Source organism: Ostrea edulis, chromosome 9 (assembly GCF_947568905.1).
Source record: "Ostrea edulis chromosome 9, xbOstEdul1.1, whole genome shotgun sequence".
Taxonomy (NCBI): domain Eukaryota; kingdom Metazoa; phylum Mollusca; class Bivalvia; order Ostreida; family Ostreidae; genus Ostrea; species Ostrea edulis.
The window spans coordinates 58,348,321-58,373,464 of record NC_079172.1 but is presented as its reverse complement, the minus strand read 5'-3'; the positions used below and the strand labels follow the sequence as shown (position 1 = coordinate 58,373,464).

At 35.6% G+C, this 25,144-nt stretch overlaps 1 protein-coding gene across 5 annotated transcripts in view; it reads left to right on the top strand.

Moving 5' to 3' along the window:
* LOC125657757 (endothelin-converting enzyme homolog) overlaps positions 1–25,144 on the top strand; it is a 62,779-nt gene that overhangs the window by 13,885 nt on the left and 23,750 nt on the right. For 3 of the 5 annotated variants that reach the window (XM_048888518.2, XM_048888517.2, XM_048888519.2), the window contains exons 2-3: positions 22,326–22,386; positions 23,163–23,352. In XM_048888518.2, coding sequence (XP_048744475.2) covers positions 22,326–22,386; positions 23,163–23,352 — 251 coding nt within the window. Of the gene's footprint in view, positions 1–9,091; positions 9,238–18,765; positions 18,936–22,325; positions 22,387–23,162; positions 23,353–25,144 lie in introns of those variants that run through there. The other 2 variants (XM_056149702.1, XM_056149703.1) reach the window with 2 other exon arrangements.

Here is a 25,144-nt window from a genome sequence, read left to right as displayed (position 1 = left end):
TTTTTGGGTGGGGGGTTGGGGGTGGGGTGGGGTTGGATGTATGTTTGAAAATGTTCAGTTATTGTTGAATATTTTTATTAGTTCAGTTAATACATTTGATTGTTTGAAGTTCTGTGTTTGCCTTGAAATAAACGAATGCTCTATTTAGTATTCGTTTTCATAGATTCAGACTGACTGGCATCCTGAAAGCTCTGTAATTTAGAATGTGTAATGGATCTGAATATTATAGGTGTTGGTGGTCTGTTTTCAGTGGTAGTGATGATATCGGGTGTCTCTTCATATCCGATTCCTTTAGCTCCATTTCCGTGTCTTTATCATCCTGTACACTTATAGCGGCCAAAGAAGACGGGTCTAGAGAGGTTTGGATATCCTCACTATAAAGTAACTATACCCCAGCATCCGTTTCTTCATTTCTGAGATCAAAGTCACCTTTTGAATTCGCCATGTTTGAGATGCGGAAGTTGCAAATGAGAAACGGTAGTTAAAGTATTCAACGTAAATTTGTTTTCGCTACTGTTTTTTTAAATACACCTTTCATTGAACTCTTGTCTATATACATGTACAAAATAAAATTTTCACTCGAATTCATTTCTCTTTGCGTTAATATTTCATGGTGTAAGAATAAAATCAGGTGAAAGTAATGTATTTTATGGAATCCTATTGCTGCCATGTGTTCCATCGCCTCGATGGTACGATAGCGATGGCACGGCGCTACCATTGTACCGTCGCCTTTGTACCATCAACCTCTTTGATATGTGTATTTACGCATGTGTGAACAGGCGGAAGTATGAAAGGAGCTATGGCTACCATAAGTATCATACCTTGCTTGTGTTACTGGAATTGAAATTTCTCTTGAACTAGAACATAGTACAGGTTAATATTCTTATAAAGGTATCTCTAAAAAGGGGATTGTGCTCATATGGTCTTGATAACAATAACGACCGTACTTTGTTTCACCGTCAAGTTTCAAACGATGGTATGTATAAATGATTAGTTAAATATATAGAATCTATAAATAGATTTGATATTCTTGAGATTTGGGGTTTCCCATATTTCGTTTTTGAAAGAGCTAAATATATTATAATTTCTTTTTCTTAAAAAAATCTTTTTCTTAAAAACCAGAATTTCGCTCGCGCCGGTAAGTGAGAACGTTTCCCAGTTTACTTTCGGAAGGTCGGTGGTCTCTTCCCAGGTACATTGTATCAGGATTCTCTCTTCCACCAACAATAACTGGGTGCCACTATATAACTGAAAAAATTTTGAATGTGGCGAAAAACATCAAAACAATCAATCAAAACAATCTTAAAAACCAAAAATATTATATAACATTTCTAATTATATAACATTTCTAATTATATAACATTTCTAAAGTTTGTTATATTTGCCTCATATGTGAAGGAGCGATCGCGAAAGAGCGAATAGCCTGAAAACCATGGAGATAGATATTCTTGCGATTTTTGTGTTCGTATGACTTACTTGGCGCTTGAACATGATTTTGGTGAGTCAAAGGAGCTCTGTATTTTGATCCATCAGAAGAAATAGTGCTGACATATGAATGTCTTACGCGGTGTGTCAAATTAATAAATGAATTAATTGCCTAAAATCGAAATTATCGTAGATAGTCGAGAAAGTAATAACAGGAAATAACAATAGTACATGTAGGGGAGTATACCGGTATTTAAGATGGAAGGTGACACTCACTGCATATCGTGTGTGGCGAGGAAAGGGTTCGGGGACCTTTTTCAATAAAATACTTGAAATGTGATGAGCGGATCCAGGAATTTATTTCAGGGGAGGGGACTGGGGTTAGTTTACTGACAAACAAACAAAATACTCCACCTGACTATATTGTAAAGTATCCCGGAATCCCTGACCCTAATGCTCCTGCCATGCGGGAATCACCTTTGTGAAATGAACGTTCAGCTATCGATGCATTTTGGTTAAAATCATTATACGATAGAATAACGGCAGTGGCTGAGATTTGTACTGCGGTCTGTGTAGAATGAATGGCTACTTTTTCCCCCACGTCTAAACTAAATTACTAACCCGATGTAATGATGAAATAGTTGTCAGTGAGAACGTGTAAATTAAGAGCATTCTAAAAAGAATAAAAGTGTGTCAACATTGTTCAAGTAAATTTGCTTTCGGTTATTGGTTAGATTAAACAAGTTGATAATCATTTAACAGTTTGTATGAACTTTCAGAGTGGAATAAATAATCGAAGTATTATATTAAGCACTCTATTCTTAATGACAGTAACTTGGGCTCTATACTAACTCAATAAACCAGTCTGACAGGGAGGCTGCTGCGTCGTTCATCAATTCTAGTCTTACAACTCCAGAAATTGTAATTAAGAAAACGCGCACGAAAGAAGCACCCCCTAAAACCAATTTGGCTTTCTCCCAATTCCTGCTTCCACTTTACTCGATTTAAAAAAAAAACATCCCACCCTAGATAGTCAGAAATGAGGAGTTTATAATTCTAGGACAATAATTTGAATGATGCCCGGATATGACTAATACCGGTAGGTACAGGTCGCCTGGCGGAGACCTCTCTAGAGTCTGGAGTGGACAGTCAACTTCCTCGTTTTCCGACTTCGCTTTCTGCACTTTTTTCGTTATCCTATCAAAATTAACATGACTGAAAACAATTTGTGTAGAGGACGTATAATTATTAGTGGTGTTAGAATTTTCAAATTTTGCCTCCTGTAGCAAAAATATTAGACATCCAAGTTTAAAGTAAAATCATTATGAATTTTTTTTTAATTGGAGAATGGAATGCATGATCTACATATTTTAAGACTACCATGTTAATACATGGAGCTAACCTGTGGACAGGTGGAGCCTTTCAAAAAGACAAAGAACACATTTCAGATTTATTTTTTTAAATGGTTGATTGTATATTGTTTTCGAGAATGTTTCACTCATATGGAGACGTCACCATTGCCGGTGAAGGGCTGTCAAATTTAGGCCTATGCTCGACGCTTACGGCCTTTGATTAGGGAGGAATCTTTATCGTGCCCAAAGGCGCCTGGGTCAAGGATATTGCACTATAACGTACATGTAAACAATGGAGGAAATTCGAACCACGAATAAATATTTCTCTCTGATCTATGGTGTCTCTTTATACATTTTTTCATGTTCCAGGAAGCTTAAATACACGTGTCATTATCACAGAACACTAATTTATCCACGTTTTAAAAAATGTCTTATCCCACTGAATTTCCTCCATTGTTTACATATACGTTATAGTGCAATATCCTTGACCCAGGCGCCTATGATCGTGCAACACCTGTTGTGACACGGGGCCTCAATTTTTGCGGTCACATCCAAAGGGTTACCCCTTTTAGTTATCTCTTACGACCAGCAAGGAGTTTTGAGGACCACGGGATCATAGTTTTAAATGTACATGTATATAGATTTCAGTTTTAAATGAACCGCCGCGGTATAGCGAGAAACGAAAGAATTCCCCATTTGTAGGACTAAGCTATTGCGCATGCGCCAAAATTAACAACGGATTTGCATCTCGAATTTGCTAAGTTTTTATATCAAATGACAAATCGACATGTGTCACAGTCTCAAGTTCTCGACGTTACGCATTACACACAGAAAATGATCTATAAGGTTACGAAGAATGGATTTACACCAACGCCTAATAATAAACATATACTTTCTTGATGTACATGTGCACAGACATGTAACGTTTATGTATGGATAAAACTATCCAACATGCTAGTACACATATTTTGCACCGGTTAAGATAGCTCATTACACTAAAATTTTATTTAATGGCTTGTTAAAACACCTCTTATGAAGTGTGATTTCACCATCGAAAGAGTGAAACAAGCTCTCAATTATTTTAAATGATTTTTAGTGATTCGTCCCTGAATGATAAAACAAAAATGTTTTCCTTGCAAATAAAGGATTCTAGAGGCCAAATTTCGCTGTGATTTGGTGCATGATATGGAACTCTAATCAAACACGCCTAAAAGATTCAGATATAAACGTTCTTTTTTAGAATAAAATATTTATGAAAATTGAAAACGTTATTTGTTAATATACAATTATGGGCTGTTTATAGCAGGAAGACATCGGAAATTATCCCATCTTAGTAGGGGTATCACCCGAGGGCACCTATGAGTATGTGTATGTAATATCAAAAGTGCAGAGGTCATGTGGTACTGCACGTCACAGGGCCAGTCAAAAGGCTGAAAGAATGATGTGGTAGAAAGAGTTTTTTCCATAATCAATGAAGGGCATCCCGTCTCTGTTAAAGTGTTCCTCTTTATAAATTTTGTGGGAGATAAAGTCTCAAAGAAAGTTATTTGAGTGGATGATCACATTTGGTATCCCTGATTTCGTCCATCTTATACTCAGGCACGTTAAAATTGATTTTCCATTATTTTTACGTGCAAAGTTATTTTCACATAGAAAGTAAGGTATATTGGATGACCCCCCCCCCCCCCCCCCACCCCCACTGCATGTACATTGTAATGAATTGAAGGACTAAGCCCCTCCCCCTCCCTTAGGCTGTTAGTTTGGAATAGACAACATATTTTATGGAGTTCTTGGGGAGGGGGGTCCCCCTTTTTTGCTAGATTGTCAAGAATTTTAGACGACTTCTCCTCTGCCCCCAATCCCACCCCCTTTTCAGAAAAGCCACGTCATGTGGCCGATACTCGTTGTCATTCTTTGTGCAACAAAACTTAAGTTGAGTTAAATTTCTGACTACTGTTTCCTTACATATTGCTACATATTATAATGAAAATATATATACGTTTTTTGATTTATTTTAGCCCTAGATATGATTGAAGAAAAAAATAGCCTACCAAACTAACATGTAATTTCAGTCCAGTTGTACCTCGTAAAATTCGTTATGTAATTAGATATGTATTTTAGATCTAATAGATATGACTTTATTATAATTAATTTTTTGAATTTTTAAAAATACGTAAACATATATTCCGGAAATATATTGTTCATTGGTGACGTTTCACCCAAGTACGTACAATTTAGCGAGAACACCGCTTGTGTTCTGCCCGTGTAGCACATTGATTTTCTTTCGGTTCTCGGTAGAAATCGTGGATTTCCGTTGTCTTTCCATATATGGTCATATCGAAATTCGACAAACATGTTAACTTGACATTTGTTGACTTGTAACGTGTAAGATGCGATGTTGTAAGGTACAGCTATGTAAATACTAAGTCTACAAACGGAAATACTGTAGGGATGACCGCGTATGATTTAAGAAACAATGATGTATTTTTATAAAGAGAAATGTAAAATCAGAAATCAAACGATGACACAAATGAAGAGTACAACACCGAGGTATACATTTCTGAGAAACATAACTTACACCCCCTGAGTTACAAACATGCATAGTTGAAACTGAGAAATTAACACGGTTGCATGTATCGATTAACAAGGTTACATGCTTGGATTTTTGAACACGATTACCCTCCATAGAGTTCGAATTACGGCCGCGACAGACCTAAATCGTTAACACAGGTAGTGACAGTTCCATCACCAAACGCTCGGCATCAGGTGTGAATTTCACGGGTCCTTGGAGATGACCTTAAAAACGAATGTCCATGTCACAGTAGGCGTGGCACGCTAAAAAAAACCCAAAAAACTCACTGCTCAATGGCCGTAAGCGCCGAGCATAGGCCTAAATTTGAAGCCTTTCACCGGTCTTGGTGACGTCTCCATATGAGTGAAAATTTTTCGAGAGGGACGTTAAAAAAGATACAATCAATCAATCAGCTCTAAATGTACACCGAAAAAAAAAATCGATGATGGATATTCATCCTTAAGAATTGAAGTTTGAAGTCGAACAACCACAGAAAATATCGAACTTTTGTAGGCTCATTTTAACATGTCCTTTGAGTCTAACGTTCGTTTTACCACAGTTTACTTTTCAGATATGAAACTTGCTTTACATCTTCCTGATGAAAAGCTGGAGATCAAATGGGACTTTCCTCACGGTTGACCAACTTTTTCAAAGAGTCCTTTGCATAAAATTCGTTCACCACATTTTTTCCAATATGCTTTGAAATGTTGATATGAAACTTCCCGTGTAGCTTCTAATGGCCAACTACAGATCGAGCTGGGCTTTCGTCACGTTTAATTCTCTAATACATATACTGGAACTATTAGCTCTTTTAAAAATTGATTGATATGAAATTTGCTGTGTAGTATCTCCTTAATGATCAACACGTGGTAAGAACATAATCTGGGAGATTGGCGCCCACTATTTTGTGACTTCCCAGGGAATTCAAAGGCTACCATTTACATGCTTCCAAACCGCCTTTGTCACGTGTACATGCAACAGGACGCCCGACTGACCACGGTGTAGTACACTAGTACGCTAGTTTCGGCGTCTGGTGGGACATGCTGAAATATTCTGCGAGTTTAATTTTAAATCGGGATCGAGATCACACTGAAAAAGAAAATCAAAGGCTTTGGTATGGCGCACAGGCAATTGCATCGCTTGGGGGGTCGAATTTACTTTATAAAGAGTACTCTTTATATAGTAAATTCGACCCCCAAGCGATGCAATTGCCTGTGGTATGGCGCACTGAATTTCCAAGCTTTATCGGTAACATAGATTATACATTAAGCATGGTTATGGGTTGTCAGGCTAGCCCGGTCGTTATATTGTGCAACATTTCAGGGCTTCCCGCCCTCAAACGAAAATCGAACGTTGACACAAGAACCCCCCCCCCCCCACACACACACAAACTCCTCCAAATGAAAACCAAACTGAAAAAAACTATATATAAGCCACTACACGTTAGAAAAACCTGTCCTGGATTAAACCTGTCCTGGATTTCTCGAAAAGAACTTCAGTCGAAATCTGGACTTAAGTCTGAGATTTTACTCAAATTGTTATTGTTCAAATAGAAGAAAACTCAAAATTGAGTTTGAGATTTTTTCGAGAAATCCAAGCATATCCGGCATAATGTCGGTCTATTGGAAAATATTTGCAATTTTTAATTTGTTGAACTATGATAGACAAAGCACAACATTTACGATTTGGCTATTTTGTTTTTGTTTTTATGAGTTATGACCTTTGTATAAAATTTGTTTTCTGAAATTGGAGAGACCGAAGGAATGGGATTTACTATAACAATAGAGTATATAGTCCGACTTTGTTGTGTACTGCATGAAGTCATTTGCGGAAAAGATTACTCCTCATCAATGTGAACGATGTGCGTATAAACTTGATAACTGTAATATGACTATCTTAACAGCTTGGAATTCTTCGACAGAAAGCAAAATGTAATGTAATATCTTTCTTTTCTTAAAATACATGAGAGCATGAACAGCTTTTCATGAGAGCATGAACAGCTATACATGAGAGCATGAACAGCTATACATGAGAGCATGAACAGCTATACATGAGAGCATGAACAGCAACGAATCTCACCGGTAAACTTTTTCAGAAGCACTAATGCGGCTCATGAAGTGTGCAGGCGTGTGTGCGTGCAGTTCGTGTCTTCATGTACTCGTATATTTCAAACATGAACATTATTTTTATATCTAAAGATTAATTGCCTGCTGCATTTGCAGATAATTTATCTGCGCATTGGTTGATCGACAGTGAATGTCTATGTTTACCCAATAATCACGCCAACAGGCACAAATAAAACATAACACCGTAGAAGTCTGTATGGGATATAGTGTTATGGTAAAGCAGGGGTGGATCTAGAATTTTTAAAAAAGAAAACAGGGTTTCTTCTTTCAGAAAGAGTGTTACGCTTTTTGGAGGGAATGTACTGTATGGCTGGATCAAATAAGTCTTCTTTTAAGTCATATCAAGATTGGTCACTAACCAACATCTCCAGAATATCACTAATGGTTTCGCTGTATGTGTCTTTGTTCAGTCTCTCTCTCTCTCTCTCTCTCTCTCTCTCTCTCTCTCTCTCTCTCTCTCTCTCTCTCTCTCTCATAACGAATTAACGTTTGAATGGATGGGAACATATCAAAAATGTTGCAAATATATTGTAGTTTTAAATACTGAAATGTTTTATTTATCTGAGTATGACTAAACTGTAAAATAAACCAAGTATCGCAACATCCGTAAAATTTCATTTGTTTACATCAACAGTCCAGGGTAAAGAGCTCGAGGTTCCTTAAAACCTGGTAATTTGATGAAAATGTAAAGCCACGAAACAAATCCAGCAGAAATAGCATTTCATCAAAATTACCCTAAAAAATGATTCCATTCCATTGTGATAGGCTCCTCTCCAAGCCTCTACTCGTCACGTGGTGATATAGTGAGACATTTAAGAAGATCATATAATTGTACTCATATATATATGTATATATATATATATATATATATATGTATATGTATATATATATATATATATATATATATATATATATATATATATATATATATATATATATATATATATAAACTGAGCCCTATGACTATATATATAATGAAAAATTAGAACGCCGAAAATAACTCAACTGGTTTCATTTTCAATCTTTAAGAGTTATGAGTTCTTCTTTATTAAACTATTACTTGTGTGGATATTTACTTATATTTTGGATACTGAATATTTTGGAGATATCTTTTTCCTTAGACTTCTCTCCCATTCACCTTTTCGATTGTTGATTTTAATGCCAGATCTGTGTCTTTTGATTGACCTTGTTTGTTGTTTAATTAATCGTGTTCTTCTGGCATCATATTATTTTTCGCTGTTTACCATATCCGAATCATAATGGTACGGACTACCAAATATTGTTTTGAACTTAATCACTCCATATCATTATCTTCCCACCATTTTATTCCATAATCACATTGTTTTGGAAGTTTTCCCTCTAAATTTATCTGATTTCTGTAATTATCAAGAATAATTCTATTTTCATCCCGACCCGACCATGGTACAAACTCTCTAAACCATCGTCAGTAAACACGCTTTGGTAGCAGGGGACAGTTTCGCAGTATAGGCCCGGAAAAAATGGAAATGCCCCATACTTGAAGTGATATTACATGTGTAAAAATGTATACAATAATTTTAGGATGCATGTCAAATGTAGCTGAGTGCTTAATAAAAATGTTGATATACAACATGTAGGTGTCACCATGATTCCTAGCATATAGATGGGTGCAAATACGAAACTAAGACAGGTGGTCAGTTGCTGAAGAAATTCCGGTGAAAACATGCAAGGTCTAGCAAAAGGTCTGTAGCTGTGAGGGAAGGTGGATGGCCCCATATGAGAGGTAGATTTTTGAGAAGGGCAGATAGGGTTCTTGATTGTGCACAGTGTCTGAATCCCCATGTTTGGTACTGTGATGATGTGGGGGTGGAGCGGATTAGCCCAAATGAGGGGAAATCAAAGCAAAAAAGGGGAACCTGTTCAGAGCATGTTTTGTGCACCAGCACCAGTATTTATAGATTACATGTAATTTAGGGCCATAATTTATTAACTACACTAATATGAAATACAAGTATTGACATAAAAGGGAAATGTGATTTTTCATTAGTCTGTCATAATCTGACGTTGGTGTATACCCCCTATTCACATGTTTCAAAACCAAAGAAACTGTCCCCTGCCACCTTTACAACGAAACCACCACCATTTATCACTCAGTACAACAGTGTATCACTCTTGTCACCAATGTAGTTTATCGATACTTGTCGTTTTTGCGTGTTATTTGTTTATGTAATATATGTCTCTTGATAAAGACGCGGGTTGCGTCGAAAATTTGAGTTTTAAATAACCAACAGTGTCGTGGCCTTTTCAGTGCTTATATATATATATCTATATATATTGGACGATTATCAATCTATTGACAAACTGAATTTTGGCATGGTGACTAAAAATCATTACAGTTTCAATTACATGTGTACAATATTTTATTGGGTTTACTGTATAACACGAATTGTTTTTAGAAATATTTAACCCCCCCCCCCCCCCACCATCCATGTGGCAATATTGAAAAGGGTCGACATTAAATTTAGACTAATGTAAAATTGGAATTAAAAAACTCCAACCATAATATCAAATTTGATGCCTCTCAAGGTTATCCATAGTTTGGAATAGTTTTACCCTTGATCTTTGACCTTGTGACCTCAAAATCAATAGGGACATCTACATATGTACTACGTATTTACGGGCTTCCAGTAGATTAAGTTTGATGATATATGGCCATGTATTTCGGGGGGAGGGGTGCTTAGAATATTAATAGATAAGAATATTTTGACATAGATGTTGCGCAATTAGTATATACTATAATTACGACAAACAATCCATTTTCATGTGATTTTTTATATTGAGTTGTGTGACCAGTGTCCGTAACATTCAGGTACTTTGTTCCATGAGTATCAATGAATACTGAATGATTGTAGATCAGCTGATAGGACTCAGTTACTATCAATCAAAATGTCAGCTGATCCTATCAAGGAATCGAACTTGTCGACTTACCACTAACTACACTGTCATCGTTCCCGTAACATGTTTGTCCTGCAGATAGATTTCAAGCTTTAGTGTAATCATATTCTGAAATCAAATCGGGTTACAGTTTTTAATCTTAAAAAAATCGTGCAGCCATGTCCGATAACAGTGTTCGTTATATATAGAACAGCATGGCTACGAACTTATTATATTTATGACACTATTTAGAGCTTATTCTGTTATTTTTAACTTGTTTGATGTTCATATTTTGTATTTTTTGTAAATTATGTAGATATGTATGTGTTCTTACAAATTATCGATTCAGCTTTCCAGTTGGGTAAAATGATCGCCGTTTTAAATCTTCGCTAGCGTATAGAAAATCGTTGCAGATATTTCTGCTGATAAATTGACCTGCACATTATTGAATAATTTGAATTTCATATCCCAACAGATTGCCAAGAGAGTTGAAAACAGTCAGTACTGATGGCATACTGCTCATCCGTGTGTAACCTATACAGTTTGCATTCGTTGTAATGTGGTTATCAATTAATCATCGATTGAATGATATTTAATTACTAGTATTTGAAATAACTATTATAAAATTCTGAAGAATTGGCAAGTTAAAATTGACAATGTCGTAATGAAAACTACTTCATATTTTATTTTCTCTCGATTACTTCCATGTAAAATGATGCTCTGTCATGTGAGGAAATCTCGAGAGACCAGACTTCATAACTAAACAACCAGCGTGAGACCGCATTACCTAAGTGAGACAGCCACGTGATATTTTCCCGTCTCGCACTTTTACACCGTTAATGAGTTTGGGCCACTCATTACCTCTGATTTACGTTACATAGTAAAGGAAAACATTTTGTATTATACCTCTATAATATATATACGGTGTGACCGTTGGACCGAGCGAAGCATGATATGGTCATTGGCGTGTCCCAAGTGATAGTCATAATTCTGTTCAGTACGGTAAATTACAATTCATTTAAAAATATGTATTATTTATGAAATTCCCCTTGCGGTAAACGCCCAGTATCAAAGGGGGATATCTATGAGGATAATTACATTCCTTTAACGCGGAGAATATAGCACCAGTCGACGTAAACCGTGCATAGTGACGTCAGATGTAGCCTCGACTTTTTTCTTCGTCTTTCAAACCAAACAATTATAAACAATAATTCATTTCAAAATATATATTATTTATGAAATTTTCCTTGCACTAAACGCCCAATAACATCTAAATATTAAAGGGGGATATACGAGGATAACAGTTCTACAGGATCCGCCTATTCATATTTAAAAATCGGGGAATATAACGCCAGCCGACGTAAATCATGCATTGTGACGTCACATTTAGCTTCGACATTTTTCTCTTTCAAATCAAACAATACACCCCGTTCGCAGTTTAAACATAACAAAACTAAACAAAATTAACCAATAAATTCAAAGTGGTAAAAAGTAAGCGTAAATATATCGTATATTTTTATCAAACTTCCGCCAGAGTTCGTTTGCTTACAAACTATTCGTAGGTGACGTAATGAGGCCATTCTCGCAAGCTTCACATACAAACTCCCCGTCGAGGCCTCATTACGTCACCTACGAACTCTGGTGGAAGTTTGGCTTCACATACAGTAGTCATTCTCTACCCAGAGTTCCGTGCGCTCCTCGCACTACACCTCTGTCAACGGCTTTTTACAGAAATCTTTTACAGAAGTTTCTTTGATCCAACATTATGTTTTGGGACTAAATATTTAGTCGTATTATGATATGTTTTTGGTGCATTTAAATTGATGTTTACTGTAAATTGTTTAAAATCGCCGTTTTCTAATCATAAATTTGGAACTACTTCGTAATATGCGTATGAATGTAGGATATACACGTGGTGGAGATTTAAATGTAAACATGGAATCAAAAGTAAGAAAGGCTGTAAAAATACGATAAAACTTGTAAAATAAGAGACAAACAGCTGAACGGTAAATATGCACTTATTGAAGTGTCAGTTGGCTATGAAAAGAGCCTGATGTATAACTTGTTGCCTGAACTTTTAAAGGGAAAGGAAACCGAGAATGATTGTTTATATCATGTGATTATATTGTCACGTGATTCCAAGCGTTGACAGAGGTGTATGTGAAGCTTGCGTAACGCGCCCTCTGGTGAGAGAATGATACAGTAGTCAATCGGAACACCTCGCCCGTTCCTACGTAAAGGGCGAGGGGTACCGATTGATACAGTAGTGTGAGGAGCGCACGGAACTCTGGGTAGAGAATGGTAATGAGGCCTGGACGGGGAGTTTGTATTTTTATTTAAAGAAACTCATAAACTCGTTATCTATTTAGTCGTATTACTGTTTTTCTATTTGATGATTGGCTAAATACTGTAACAATAATAATCATACCATTCATTTTTAACAAACTGGGTGTTTGAATTCCAAATTGCACGTTAGTCTTGTATTTTTGGCATTCAAAATTAAAACACGAATAACTGCAGAAGCAACTAATGAACAAAGCATAATGACGGCGCCCATATGGATCACAAAATTGTCAGTGAACGTATATAGAGACAAGTAAAGCTTTTTAAAAAAGCTTGCCGTCTTTAGCAGCAACTCTATAGAGCGAAGTTGAATTATGTCCCTTGTCTTCATTATTGAATTGAGCTAAAATAAATAAACTCACGGACATCATGCCTACAAAGCTGTGTCCTGACTCCCATTGTAAAAGTTTGTATTTATGAAGGGTATATGTACTGGAAATCAAAATCACTGTTCCCTGTACTAGCACTGATTAAAGCCTCTATATCAAATGGAACTGAGATTTTCAGTGTGTATATCAAAATATTTATTTTTTAACAAAGTTATGAAACAAAACAAACTAAAAAGATTTAAATTGCTCAAATTTGCATAAAAATTATTCTTGCATATTGTACAGGACAACTGCTTTAGAAATTAACCAGGATAAAGACCTGAGAATATTGTAATAGTTTTGCCAAAAATTATATCATGAAATACATAGAGTTTGATGGAAAAGATTAATAATTGTTATTCAAATTTGAGCAATTGTAAGGGAAAAAAATTATTCTGAAGGAATAGGATAGTTTTAGAACAGATGTGTTGAAAAAAAAAATTAAGTTTACCTAATACAGACAGTCTAAACTTACAGCAGGAGTAATTTTAAGCAACATAATATGTAATGAATGTTACTATCCTATTCCTTCTTAAGATTAGCAAAGTTCTCAAATGCCACTGATAATACAAACAAAAATAAAACTGTTGCCCTACCGAATAGACAATTCCCAAAAACACAAGCAATTAAAACAAAAAACGCCGAGTTTTTTTGTTTGTATGCAAGAATGAAAACATTGCTGTAAATGAAGTAACCATAGAAATGCTTTGCATTAGTTGCTTTTAAAAAAAAGTAATGTGTCAATTTCATGAATTGCATTTTTCTTTTGTTCGTTTTGTCGAGTTTTTAAGATTGAAAATCTTGAAAAATTGTTAAGTCGTACGAAAATTAGAACACCAGAAAATTATCTCCCTTGCCTTGAAGAGTATTTCATCCAATGAAATAATTTTAAATTTTCACTTCATGCACTTTCTACCAATGAAAAAAGAGAGGAAGTGCAAAGTACGAAGACTGTAAAACACTTCAACTCTGTATACCGTCTTCCAAGGAAGACGGTAATTATCTGTATTCATTTGCAGATTTTCTCATTTTTTTTATTTTACGTATACGTGTTACTTTTAAAGCCTTGCTTCGCGGACGGGCCGAATACTGGAACCTGAGTTGCCGAGAAACGTTTGAAATAAACAAACAAACAAATCTGTTTTCTTGTTGCAGTAAAACCCACACATTGGGGTGATGGTATTTAGCAATGAAAAAAACTTAACAACGGGTGATACATTATATAATAAGATGTTTACATTTCCAATATTTTTGCCTTCGACGTCTCAACCGATTATGATGATAGTCATTTCCTCATGAATGCGATGCAGTTGTGAAAAATGTGCGTATGAATCTTGATAAATAAAGTACTTCTATATAACGGCTGGGAATTCCGACAGAAGTGAAGAAAGTAAAATGTAAATATAAGCAATAAACATTTTTTTAAAAATACATGAGGGCATGAACAACGATGCTTCATGCCAGCATATTTCATGAAGTGCGAAATTTATTTCTTAAAAATAGCCCATGCGTCAAATTGATGCGTATACGGTTCGCTGCAGACTTTTGATAAACGTCGTTTGAGAGTTTGATATAGTATTATAAAACAAATAGTAATTGTCAGAGGGTAACATTGAAAATTTTTTCACCCCGAGAAAACTATTGTCAACCGATGAGCAGTGAGTAGTTTTTATATTGATTTATCTCACAGGAAGAATCCTATGGATTATTCTAAACTGAAAGCTCTGTGTAATAAAGTAAGATGTAGTCTTCAATAACTCTCTATAACAAGTTGTTTACAAGTATCGTTCATTCCACGAAAATATAACTCTGAATTCCGCTTCGGAATCGCTGTAGGAATTATTTTCATGTTAAGAACTTATAAATGTTTTTAAAACGTTGCCTGTTAGATTGTTTCAAATCGCTCAAAGTACTCTAAATACAAACGTAACACATACAACAGACTTGCAATGCTTTGCACATATATAAGGAATATTCTTAAAGTTGTATGACAGATTTTGCAGAGAATTACAATCATCGTCAAGAACATTTTTGTACTGTGATGATACCATTTTTTGATGAAATACTTTTATTATCAACATTTATGTTGGAATTATACCATACTGGAATGTTAAAATGATGTTCTTCTAATGTATATAACACTCACAGCACATAACCATGCGGTAACCGCATCACACCGGAAACTGATGTTTTGGAACGTTATAGAATTGATCTAGAAATAAATGTATACCCAAAGTCAAATGACGCTTTCATTACACTACCACCTTTAATAACCATGCATTTATCATTACACCACCACCTTTAATAACCATGCATTTATCATTACACTACCACCTTTAATAACCATGCATTTGTCATTACACCACCACCTTTAATAACCATGCATTTGTCATTACACTACCATCTTTAATAACCATGCATTTGTCATTACACCACCACCTTTAATAACCATGCATTTATCATTACACCACCACCTTTAATAACCATGCATTTATCATTACACTACCACCTTTAATAACCATGCATTTGTCATTACACCACCACCTTTAATAACCATGCATTTGTCATTACACCATCGCCTTTTAATAACCATGCATTTGTCATTGCACCACCACCTTTAATAACCATGCATTTGTCATTACACCATCACCTTTAATAACCATGTACTTGTCATTACACCATCACCTTTAATAACCATGCATTTGTCATTACACCATCACCTTTAATAACCATGCATTTGTCATTACACCACCACCTTTAATAACCATGTACTTGTCATTACACCACCACCTTTAATAACCATGCATAACCATGCATTTGTCATTACACCACCACCTTTAATAACCATGCATTTGTCATTACACCACCACCTTTAATAACCATGCATTTGTCATTACACCACCACCTTTAATAACCATGCATTTGTCATTACACCACCACCTTTAATAACCATGCATTTGTCATTACACCATCACCTTTAATAACCATGCATTTGTCATTACACCACCACCTTTAATAACCATGCATTTGTCATTACACCATCACCTTTAATAACCATGCATTTGTCATTACACCATCACCTTAATTGATTGATTGATTGGATCTTGCTTAACGTCTCGCTCGAGAATTTTTCACTCATATGGAGACGTCACCAAGACCGGTGAAGGGCTTCAAATTTAGGCCTAAGCTCGGCGCTTACGGCCATTGAGCAGTGAGGGTTCTTTAGCGTGCCACTTACTGTGACACGGGACATCCGTTTTTAAGGTCATCTCCGAGGACCCGTGACATTCACACCTGATGCCGAGCGTTTGGCGATGGAACTGTTACTACCTATTTTAACGACTTAGGTCTGTCGCGGTCGGGATTCGAACCCCGGCCTTCCGCATGCGGGGCGAACGCTTTAACCTCTCGGTCACCGCGGCGGTCATCACCTTTAATAACCATGCATTTGTCATCCCATGACCTAGCTATATACTATTGAACCTTTTATCCATGAGCATTTTACAAATGTAGATACTATATAAAGTTGTTATTGTTGACCATTTTCAAGCCTTCAGATTAATGATGATAGTTCTTTTAACATTGTCACACTTTGATTTCCTTATGAATTGAAACAATTTTTTCCGCAATATAACTTGTTATGTTTTGGTATAGATTGTATCACCGTGTACAATGCCACATGCGGGGACCGTGATCGGTGTAGCGCGGGGTTGTGATTTTGAAGCGACGAAAGTAGGTCAGTAAGTATTCGAAGTGTTATTGTGTTTAATTGAAATAAATCTAGATAGCCAAAAGTATTGCACGGAAGACAATAGTTATTGACAAGCTAGCACTAGGAATTGGGGAGTCCAGAACTCCTTCAAAATACTCAAACACTTCGACAATATACAGGTAAGGTAGGCGTTGGGTATATTTTTCGGTGTATTTAATGAGAAATCTTCATTCCTACTGCATAAAGTCCACGTTTTTTCAACCAGAAACATTCCCTTTGAATGGTAACTCAATATTCTTCTGAAGAAACCGACAAAAAATCATGATATGGCGAGTATTTGACTGAAAATCCTGTGTGGCGTAGGGGAGTGAAAATCTTGTGGCGTAGGGGGACCGAGATTTATTTTTACTTTAGCAAAGTTTCTTGTCAAAATCCACATCTTGAGCACAGCGAACATATAAATGTCAAATTCAAACTTGTTTAAGGCTACTCCGGTATTTGTACAGTAACCCTATAATGAAGTGCCTTTGACATTTTATATCATTAAATGTTCATTAAAAAATATTCTCTAAAAATATTACCACGACACCACATGCTTAAAACATTGTTTCATACCTTAATGAAACTGACATGGATTCTTTATTATTTCAGATAGTGAAATGACCAGAAAAAAGAGCAATCTGTGGTTAAATAAACCCAAACGAATAATATTGGCAAAAAAGAGGAATTTAGAAACACCACTAAACGTTACTCCGAAAAGACAGAAAAATTCTTCATTAACTATTAAGCGAAAATCTCCCTTAGGAAATGTAACACCGAAACGTCAACGAATTTTTTTTACCTTATCCCAAATCCTGCTCTCCATTTAAAGCTAATTCAAGAGTACCACGATGCTCAAAATTACACCACCTCATAGACAGTGTTGCCCAGAAACTAGAAGCATTGGGCCTGAACTACGCTTTTATTTCTTTTCTGACATTAGTTGAGGAACGCAAATTTCCACTCAACAATTTATCTTTCCTTATGCGCATGCGACTCTAGGTGACGTGTAAGGTTTGATTTTGTTGAATAATGCTTCCCGCATACATGACATACATGTACTTGCTGGGTTGATTGAGAATCCACTTCTTCTATGTGGTCAATGAAACTGCTATCCATTTTATTCTACAAAAAATGAATAACTTTAACATATAGATAACCGTCAATCACGCGTGATAGTTTCACTTGTGTACCCTTTAATGCCTGTCTTTGAACAAAATGATTTAAGACTTTTCTGTATAATTTTGAACCAAAACAATATTTATATGCAATGCTGAAGATGTGAACTTTGCTAAAGTAAAAAGAAATCTCGGTCCCCCTACGCCACAAGATTTTCACCCCCCTACGCCACACAGGATTTTCAGTCAAATACTCGCCATATCATGATTTTGTGTCGGTTTCTTCAGAAGAATATTGAGTTACCATTCAAAGGGAATGTTTCTGGTTGAAAAAACGTGGACTTTATGCAGTAGGAATGAAGATTTCTCATTAGATACACCGAAAAATATACCCGGCGCCTACCCTACCTGTATATTGTCGAAGTGTTTGAGTATTTTGAAGGAGTTCTGGACTCCCCAATTCCTAGTGCTAGCTTGTCAATCACTATTGTCTTCCGTGCAATACTTTTGGCTATCTAGATTTATTTCAATTAAACACAATAACACTTCGAATACTTACTGACCTACTTTCGTCGCTTCAAAATCACAACCCCGCGCTACACCGATCACGGTCCCCGCATGTGGCATTGTACACGGTGGTATGTTTGCTTTTCAACGTCTCATTCAACGTTTTTCACTCGTCTGAAACGCCGCTTGCTCTAGGTGAAGTGCCATTAAATTTTAAATTGCGCATGGCGCTCATGAAAGGCCGTGGTAGTGAGGTATATTTTATTGCGCCAACCTACTCCGTTTTATAGGTCATATCCAAAAGACTCATGGCTTTCAGTTTTAATGACGAGCGCTTGGTGAAGGAACAGTCACAATCTATGTTAAACGAGAATCGAACCCGACTTCCCTGTTGTGAGCGCCATAACCACTAGATTATTGCATTCGTTGTTTTTTTGTTATGGTGACACAACTATCAGTGGTAAGTATTCTCCTATTCCATTATTGAACAGTGATTTGTTTTTTTTGAAAATTAATGTTGCTATTTATTTCTACAATTTTTTCTAAGTCATCAAAGAAAAGGTTGTAGATATAAAATCTAGCTACCACGTAAAGTGCATACTAATGAAAGAAAAGGTTGTAGATACCAAATCTAGCTACCACGTAAAGTGGTGGAATGCTTTTGAACTGATCTAAATTTTGTTAGCTATTTACTTTTAACCTTGTTGATTTTGAGAAAAAATAATAGGGTTTTAAGAGCTGCAAATAATTTCAGTGAACCATCAGGACCAGTGTCATTGACATACTGTGATATTTTATGTTCTTTATTATCAATAATACTCTAATATCTTAAAAATAGTTTTATAACAATGGACAGGATTTCAATACAGAAGATAAAGAAAGAAATAAACAACAGTGTCTCCTTGTTGACATCCTTCTTTGGATGTTGAATGCAAAAACAAAAACAAAACACACTGTAAAAGAAGCTCTTGAATTTGTATAAATCAAGATTTGGACACAGTCGATATACTGTATGTGCGTTATAGCAGTCCTGGATAAACAGTTGGATGCGTTTTCTTGTCGAGCATGTCATTGTTGTTCCCAATTCTTATACATAAGCATTTCATCTAAATACACATGTTTTTTCTTTTGTATTTAGGCATTTCATCCTATCAGTAGATTAGATAAATGAACCCCTTACGTTTGCTACATTGTTTTGACATGTTTACATGGCTGCATAAACTGGCGAAGATGTAAAGAAACAACTCACCATAGTTTTCGATATTTTGAAGATCTTACCAATTTTTGATTTTTGTAATTACAATGTACCTTCTGAGCATATGCATCACAATGTACGACGTTTTAAGTCGCTTGATTGCCTGAGTTACTATTGGTCTGCGTCTATCGTCTTGCATCGTGCGTTAACAATTGAACATTTTAAACTTTTCTTGATAACTACTATTCCAATTGTTTTCAGATTTGGTATGAAACATTTTTGGGACAAGGGGGACATAAATTGTACGTTTCAGGACTCCTGCATCCCGGGGCATCAGGAGTGGGAAAACTGCCAAAAATGTACCTATTTTCAAAATCGCACATCTATAGGAAAAACTAATTGCAAAGTGATGTAAAGCAGGAAGGTCTTTACCAAAATTATAAATTTCATGATCCCAGGGGGTGGGGGATTTAGTTCCATGGTAGGGCCAAAATTATCATCGTTATTATTAATTGTCTTTGTCATTTGAAAGACCTCTTTAATCTTACTGATATTTCATAAAAATTAAATGCATATTTAGGAAAAGCAGAAAGGGATATCCCAAAATTGTGAATTTCACAATCCCAGGGTTCTGATTCAAGGGCGGGCCCAAACTAGTGATGTGGTGTTAATATAACATATATTATAATCTTTCATCAATATGGATACTTTGGAGACATAATCGTGTTTTAAGAACACATCTTATATGCTGCTGATTATTAAAATTTAGCTTAGATTACAGAAATGGAAAATTTTAGATTTCGTAGTCCTTGGGGTTAGTGATACTTTTAACTAATACTCAGGTGACCGATAAGGCCTGTGGGTCTCTTATTTCATATGTTTTCTATCCATTACTAGCAGAAATATGTACTTGTTAAGTCAGACTAGAAATTCAATCAGATATGACAAGCTCATCTAGGGTATGTTCAATGCATGAGAAGAATAAGACGGAGATTCTGAAAGACATATGGCGGACTTTCTTGTTAGTTTCTTACATCAATGTATACGATATCAGATGACCTTTAATAAGAAGGCGGATGATTTCATATTACACAAGAAAATAGATAAAAATATTAATGTATTTTGTTCTTCAAATGATGCATTGCGAGATATACAAAACTTTAAGTACCCATGTGCAGAGGTGAGCAAAATTTGCCATTCTTGATCGTTCGTTCAATTTGCGCTTGGTCGACTTGTAGGCATACGAGATTCTGACTTCGAGATTCTGACTTCATTACGCAAGACGCGTCCACAGAACTTTAAAAATCAAACGGAGATTCGGATACCAGTCTTGGTGAAATAATGAACTATTAGAAAGAAACCCGAGAAAAGGGAGATTTCGATTCGAAACAGTCAAATCAACAGAATAATGTGATATTTTCTATTTTCACTACTAATGCAGTCAGATGTTTAAAGAAAAGTAAATTTTCCGCTAATACACGAAATAAAGCTCAAGTTTCCAGTATGATTTCCGTTAATTTGTGAGAAATTTAAAGTAGTATATTGAATCAAGCAAATATTAAAATTTCATCAAAACACGTATTCTTAAACTCTGTCTCGTGCCATCTTTTTGTAATGCTTGGCCACCCAATGGCTATAAGTTAAAATTTATTGGAGGGTCAGAGTTAGCGTACTGGACATCAAGGGGTATACTTGTAATAGATATTGGCAGATGTTGACATGATGAAAACCCCTCAATACTGCCCTAAACGTCATGTATAGAGCGATGACGTCTCTATATGAGTGAAATATTCTCTGAACAAACACTCCAGATAGCGATGTGAAAGTCATTATTTGGGGGTGTGTGTAAATCAGGCGATGCCATACATAGTCCTTTTGAAAACACATCTTGTGTATGTATATATCAAGGAATATATCTATGAAAATAGAAACTATTTACCATTATAACTAGACATGATTGAAATCTCTATTCAAGAACATATAAAACAAAAATTAATTGAGAGAGAGAGAGAGAGAGAGAGAGAGAGAGGGGGGGGGGTAGTCAATGAATTCCACACCCACACTGATATGTTAGATACATCTGTTTATTTCTTCTCTATCGAGCGGCACATATCCTATCATTTTGTTTATCTTAATATGATACATTGTCCAGACACAGTTCTGCTAGACCAGCACTTCCATAATGAAAGTATTCTAAACAGCTAAAACATGCAGTAATTAATTGGTGATGACGAATCACTCGTGCACTATCAAACTCATCTCATTCCATTTAAATTCAACTGCACAGTAAACATACGTTTTAATTAAGGTATGGATTTTCATCGATGTTTTTTGCTAATTGAAAGTGTCGAAGCATTTAATTCGGTTGAAATCTTTCGATTTTATATAGAATTGCTTTTCAAAACCCCTCTGTCAATATGTGCATTTATGAGTTATGTAATCTGCTGGTTTATTGGATACCCAGCTACGTGGTGAATTCGCTGTATCAACGCCTAGTACTTATCGTGGCTTGTCGTATACAGCCAGTTCATACACATTACTTTGTCTCCAATTGCTTTCCTTAACTCTGTTTCTTGAATTTCTCTACTACCAGCAACAATAATAAGGGAACACTGCATACAGACCTAGAATCAAATACTGCTTGTGGTTTTTCAGGAGCAATGGCGTCACAGAATCCAACGAATTGCTGTCTCAAGGCCATACAGAGCACATAATGGTAAGGCACCACTCTAGATAGATCGATCTACAGTACTGTTGTTAGTATATCGGTGTATAGTGAATACTGTGGCGATTTGGAGAATATTTTATTGGGTTCGAAAACGCAAATATATTTAGTATGAAGAAAAACAACTATAATAATTCATCCTATCTCCCTATTATAGACATAGCCTGCAGATACAAAGGAAACATTAATTACAAATGAACACTTATAGAGTTGCGATTTTTCTTCTTTTTCCAGCGAACAAGTAGTTAATTCATTGTAAAGAAGAAAGACTCTCGATCGATTTGAATTATTGGTTGTAAAACGGAGAAAATCAGATAAGTAATTAGAAAAGTCATAGCAGTATGAGTGATATAAAACAGCGAGTTCTGATCAACAAGAAAAAGCGTCAATCCAATCCTGTCTGTTTCCTCGGCCTCTTTAAGTAAGTCTATCTCCTCTTGGGAATGAAATCTTGTTAGCACATGAAGCACCGGTCAGTTAAGACAGCTCCCCTCCTCTGCTGCAGTCCACGACTAACGGATCATTGATTTTTACCATAATTTTCTCAATTGTTCTACATAGTCAACAAGTGGATTTTATTAAGATTATGATGGTTTCTTATGTTTTCCTTGGTAATAAGGTAGCGGGTGTTTGAAGATATTGTAGAACTAATTTGCATATCATTTTGACTCGTATATTCACAGCTCCTTCTTTAATTTTCTTGTAAAACGCTTGCATGTAGATAATTCCTTGTGTGATTTTGAATCTTAAGAAAAGTGAAATTTCAGATTAAGGAATTTGATCGTGTGGACTCGGAGGATGATATTTTGGGCGAATACCGAGAAGAATGTAAAGTCGGATCCGGATGTTTACGGAAAAGAACTGGACTAGAGAAATGTTTCGGTGGATTCATAATGGTTCTCCTTATTGTAACTCTTGCCTTAATCATTGCATTAGCACAACGAAAAAGTGGAACAGGTAAGCAATTCTTGCAGTAAACTGTACACTATTGAACAAGCTGCTTGTACGGAAAAGAAATAGATTGAAGATGTATTTTGGAAAAATCAATTTCAGATTAGACAATTTAGAATGTCCTCCTTTCATTTTCCTAATTGATTCTGTTGACTAATCTCATTAGGTAGTTTTCCTCTTCGTTGGGCATGACCCAAAACTCTTTGATGTCCTACTTTGATGTCTTTCTACAATGTATAATGCTTTGCAGATATTTCACCGGTTGCTGGAGGGGTATTGAAAAAGATAATACTTTTCTTATTTGAAACAGAAGTGAACAAATGTTTTGTATGGCAGCAAAAGATGAATTAAAGTTAATGATTTCGCAGCTCAACAAGTCAACAACTCTGGGTTCTTTTGATCTTCAATAGTAAGACACTGAAAGGAATCTAACATTTCCTCAACGAAATGAATTAGCTCTGGTTACATATGATGAAATGAATAAGCTCTGGTTACATATGAGGAAATGAATAAGCTCTGGTTACATATGATGAAATGAATAAGCTCTGGTTACATATGATGAAATGAATAAGCTCTGGTTACATATGATGAAATGAATAAGCTCTGGTTACATATGATGAAATGAATAAGCTCTGGGTTACATATGATGAATTGAATAAGCGCTGGTTACATATGATGAAATGAATAAGCTCTGGTTACATATGATGAAAAGAATAAGCTCTGGTTACATATGATGAAATGAATAAGCTCTGGTTACATATGAGGAAATGAATAAGCTCTGGGTTACATATGAGGAAATGAATAAGCTCTGGGTTACATATGATAAACTGAAGAAGCTCTGGTTACATATGATGAAATGAATAAGCTCTGGTTACATATGATGAAATGAATAAGCTCTGGGTTACATATGATGAAATGAATAAGCTCTGGTTACATATGATGAAATGCATAAGCTCTGGGTTACATATGAAGAAATGAAATAGCTCTGGGTTACATATGATGAAATGAATAAGCTCTGGTTACATATGATGAAATGAATAAGCTCTGGTTACATATGATGAAATGAATAAGCTCTGGGTTACATATGATAAATTGAAAGCTCTGGTTACATATGATGAAATGAATAAACTCTGGTTACATATGATGAAATGAATAAGCTTTGGTTACATATGATGAAAAGAATAAGCTCTGGTTACATATGATGAAATGAATAAGATCTGGTTACATATGATGAAATGCATAAGCTCTGGGTTACATATGAAGAAATGAAATAGCTCTGGGTTACATATGATGAAATGAGTAAGCTCTGGTTACATATGATGAAATGAATAAGCTCTGGTTACATATGATGAAAAGAATAAGCTCTGGTTACATATGATGAAATGAATAAGCTCTGGTTACATATGATGAAATGAATAAGCTCTGGTTACATATGATGAAATGAATAAGCTCTGGGTTACATATGAAGAAATGAAATAGCTCTGGGTTACATATGAGGAAATGAATAAGCTCTGGTTACATATGATGAAAAGAATAAGCTCTGGTTACATATGATGAAATGAATAAGCTCTGGTTACATATGATGATATGAAGAAGCTCTGGTTACATATGATGAAATGAATAAGCTCTGGTTACATATGATGAAATGAATAAGCTCTGGTTACATATGATGAAATGAATAAGCTCTGGGTTACATATGAAGAAATGAAATAGCTCTGGGTTACATATGATAAATTGAAGAAGCTCTGGTTACATATGATGAAATGAATAAGCTCTGGTTACATATGATGAAATGAAG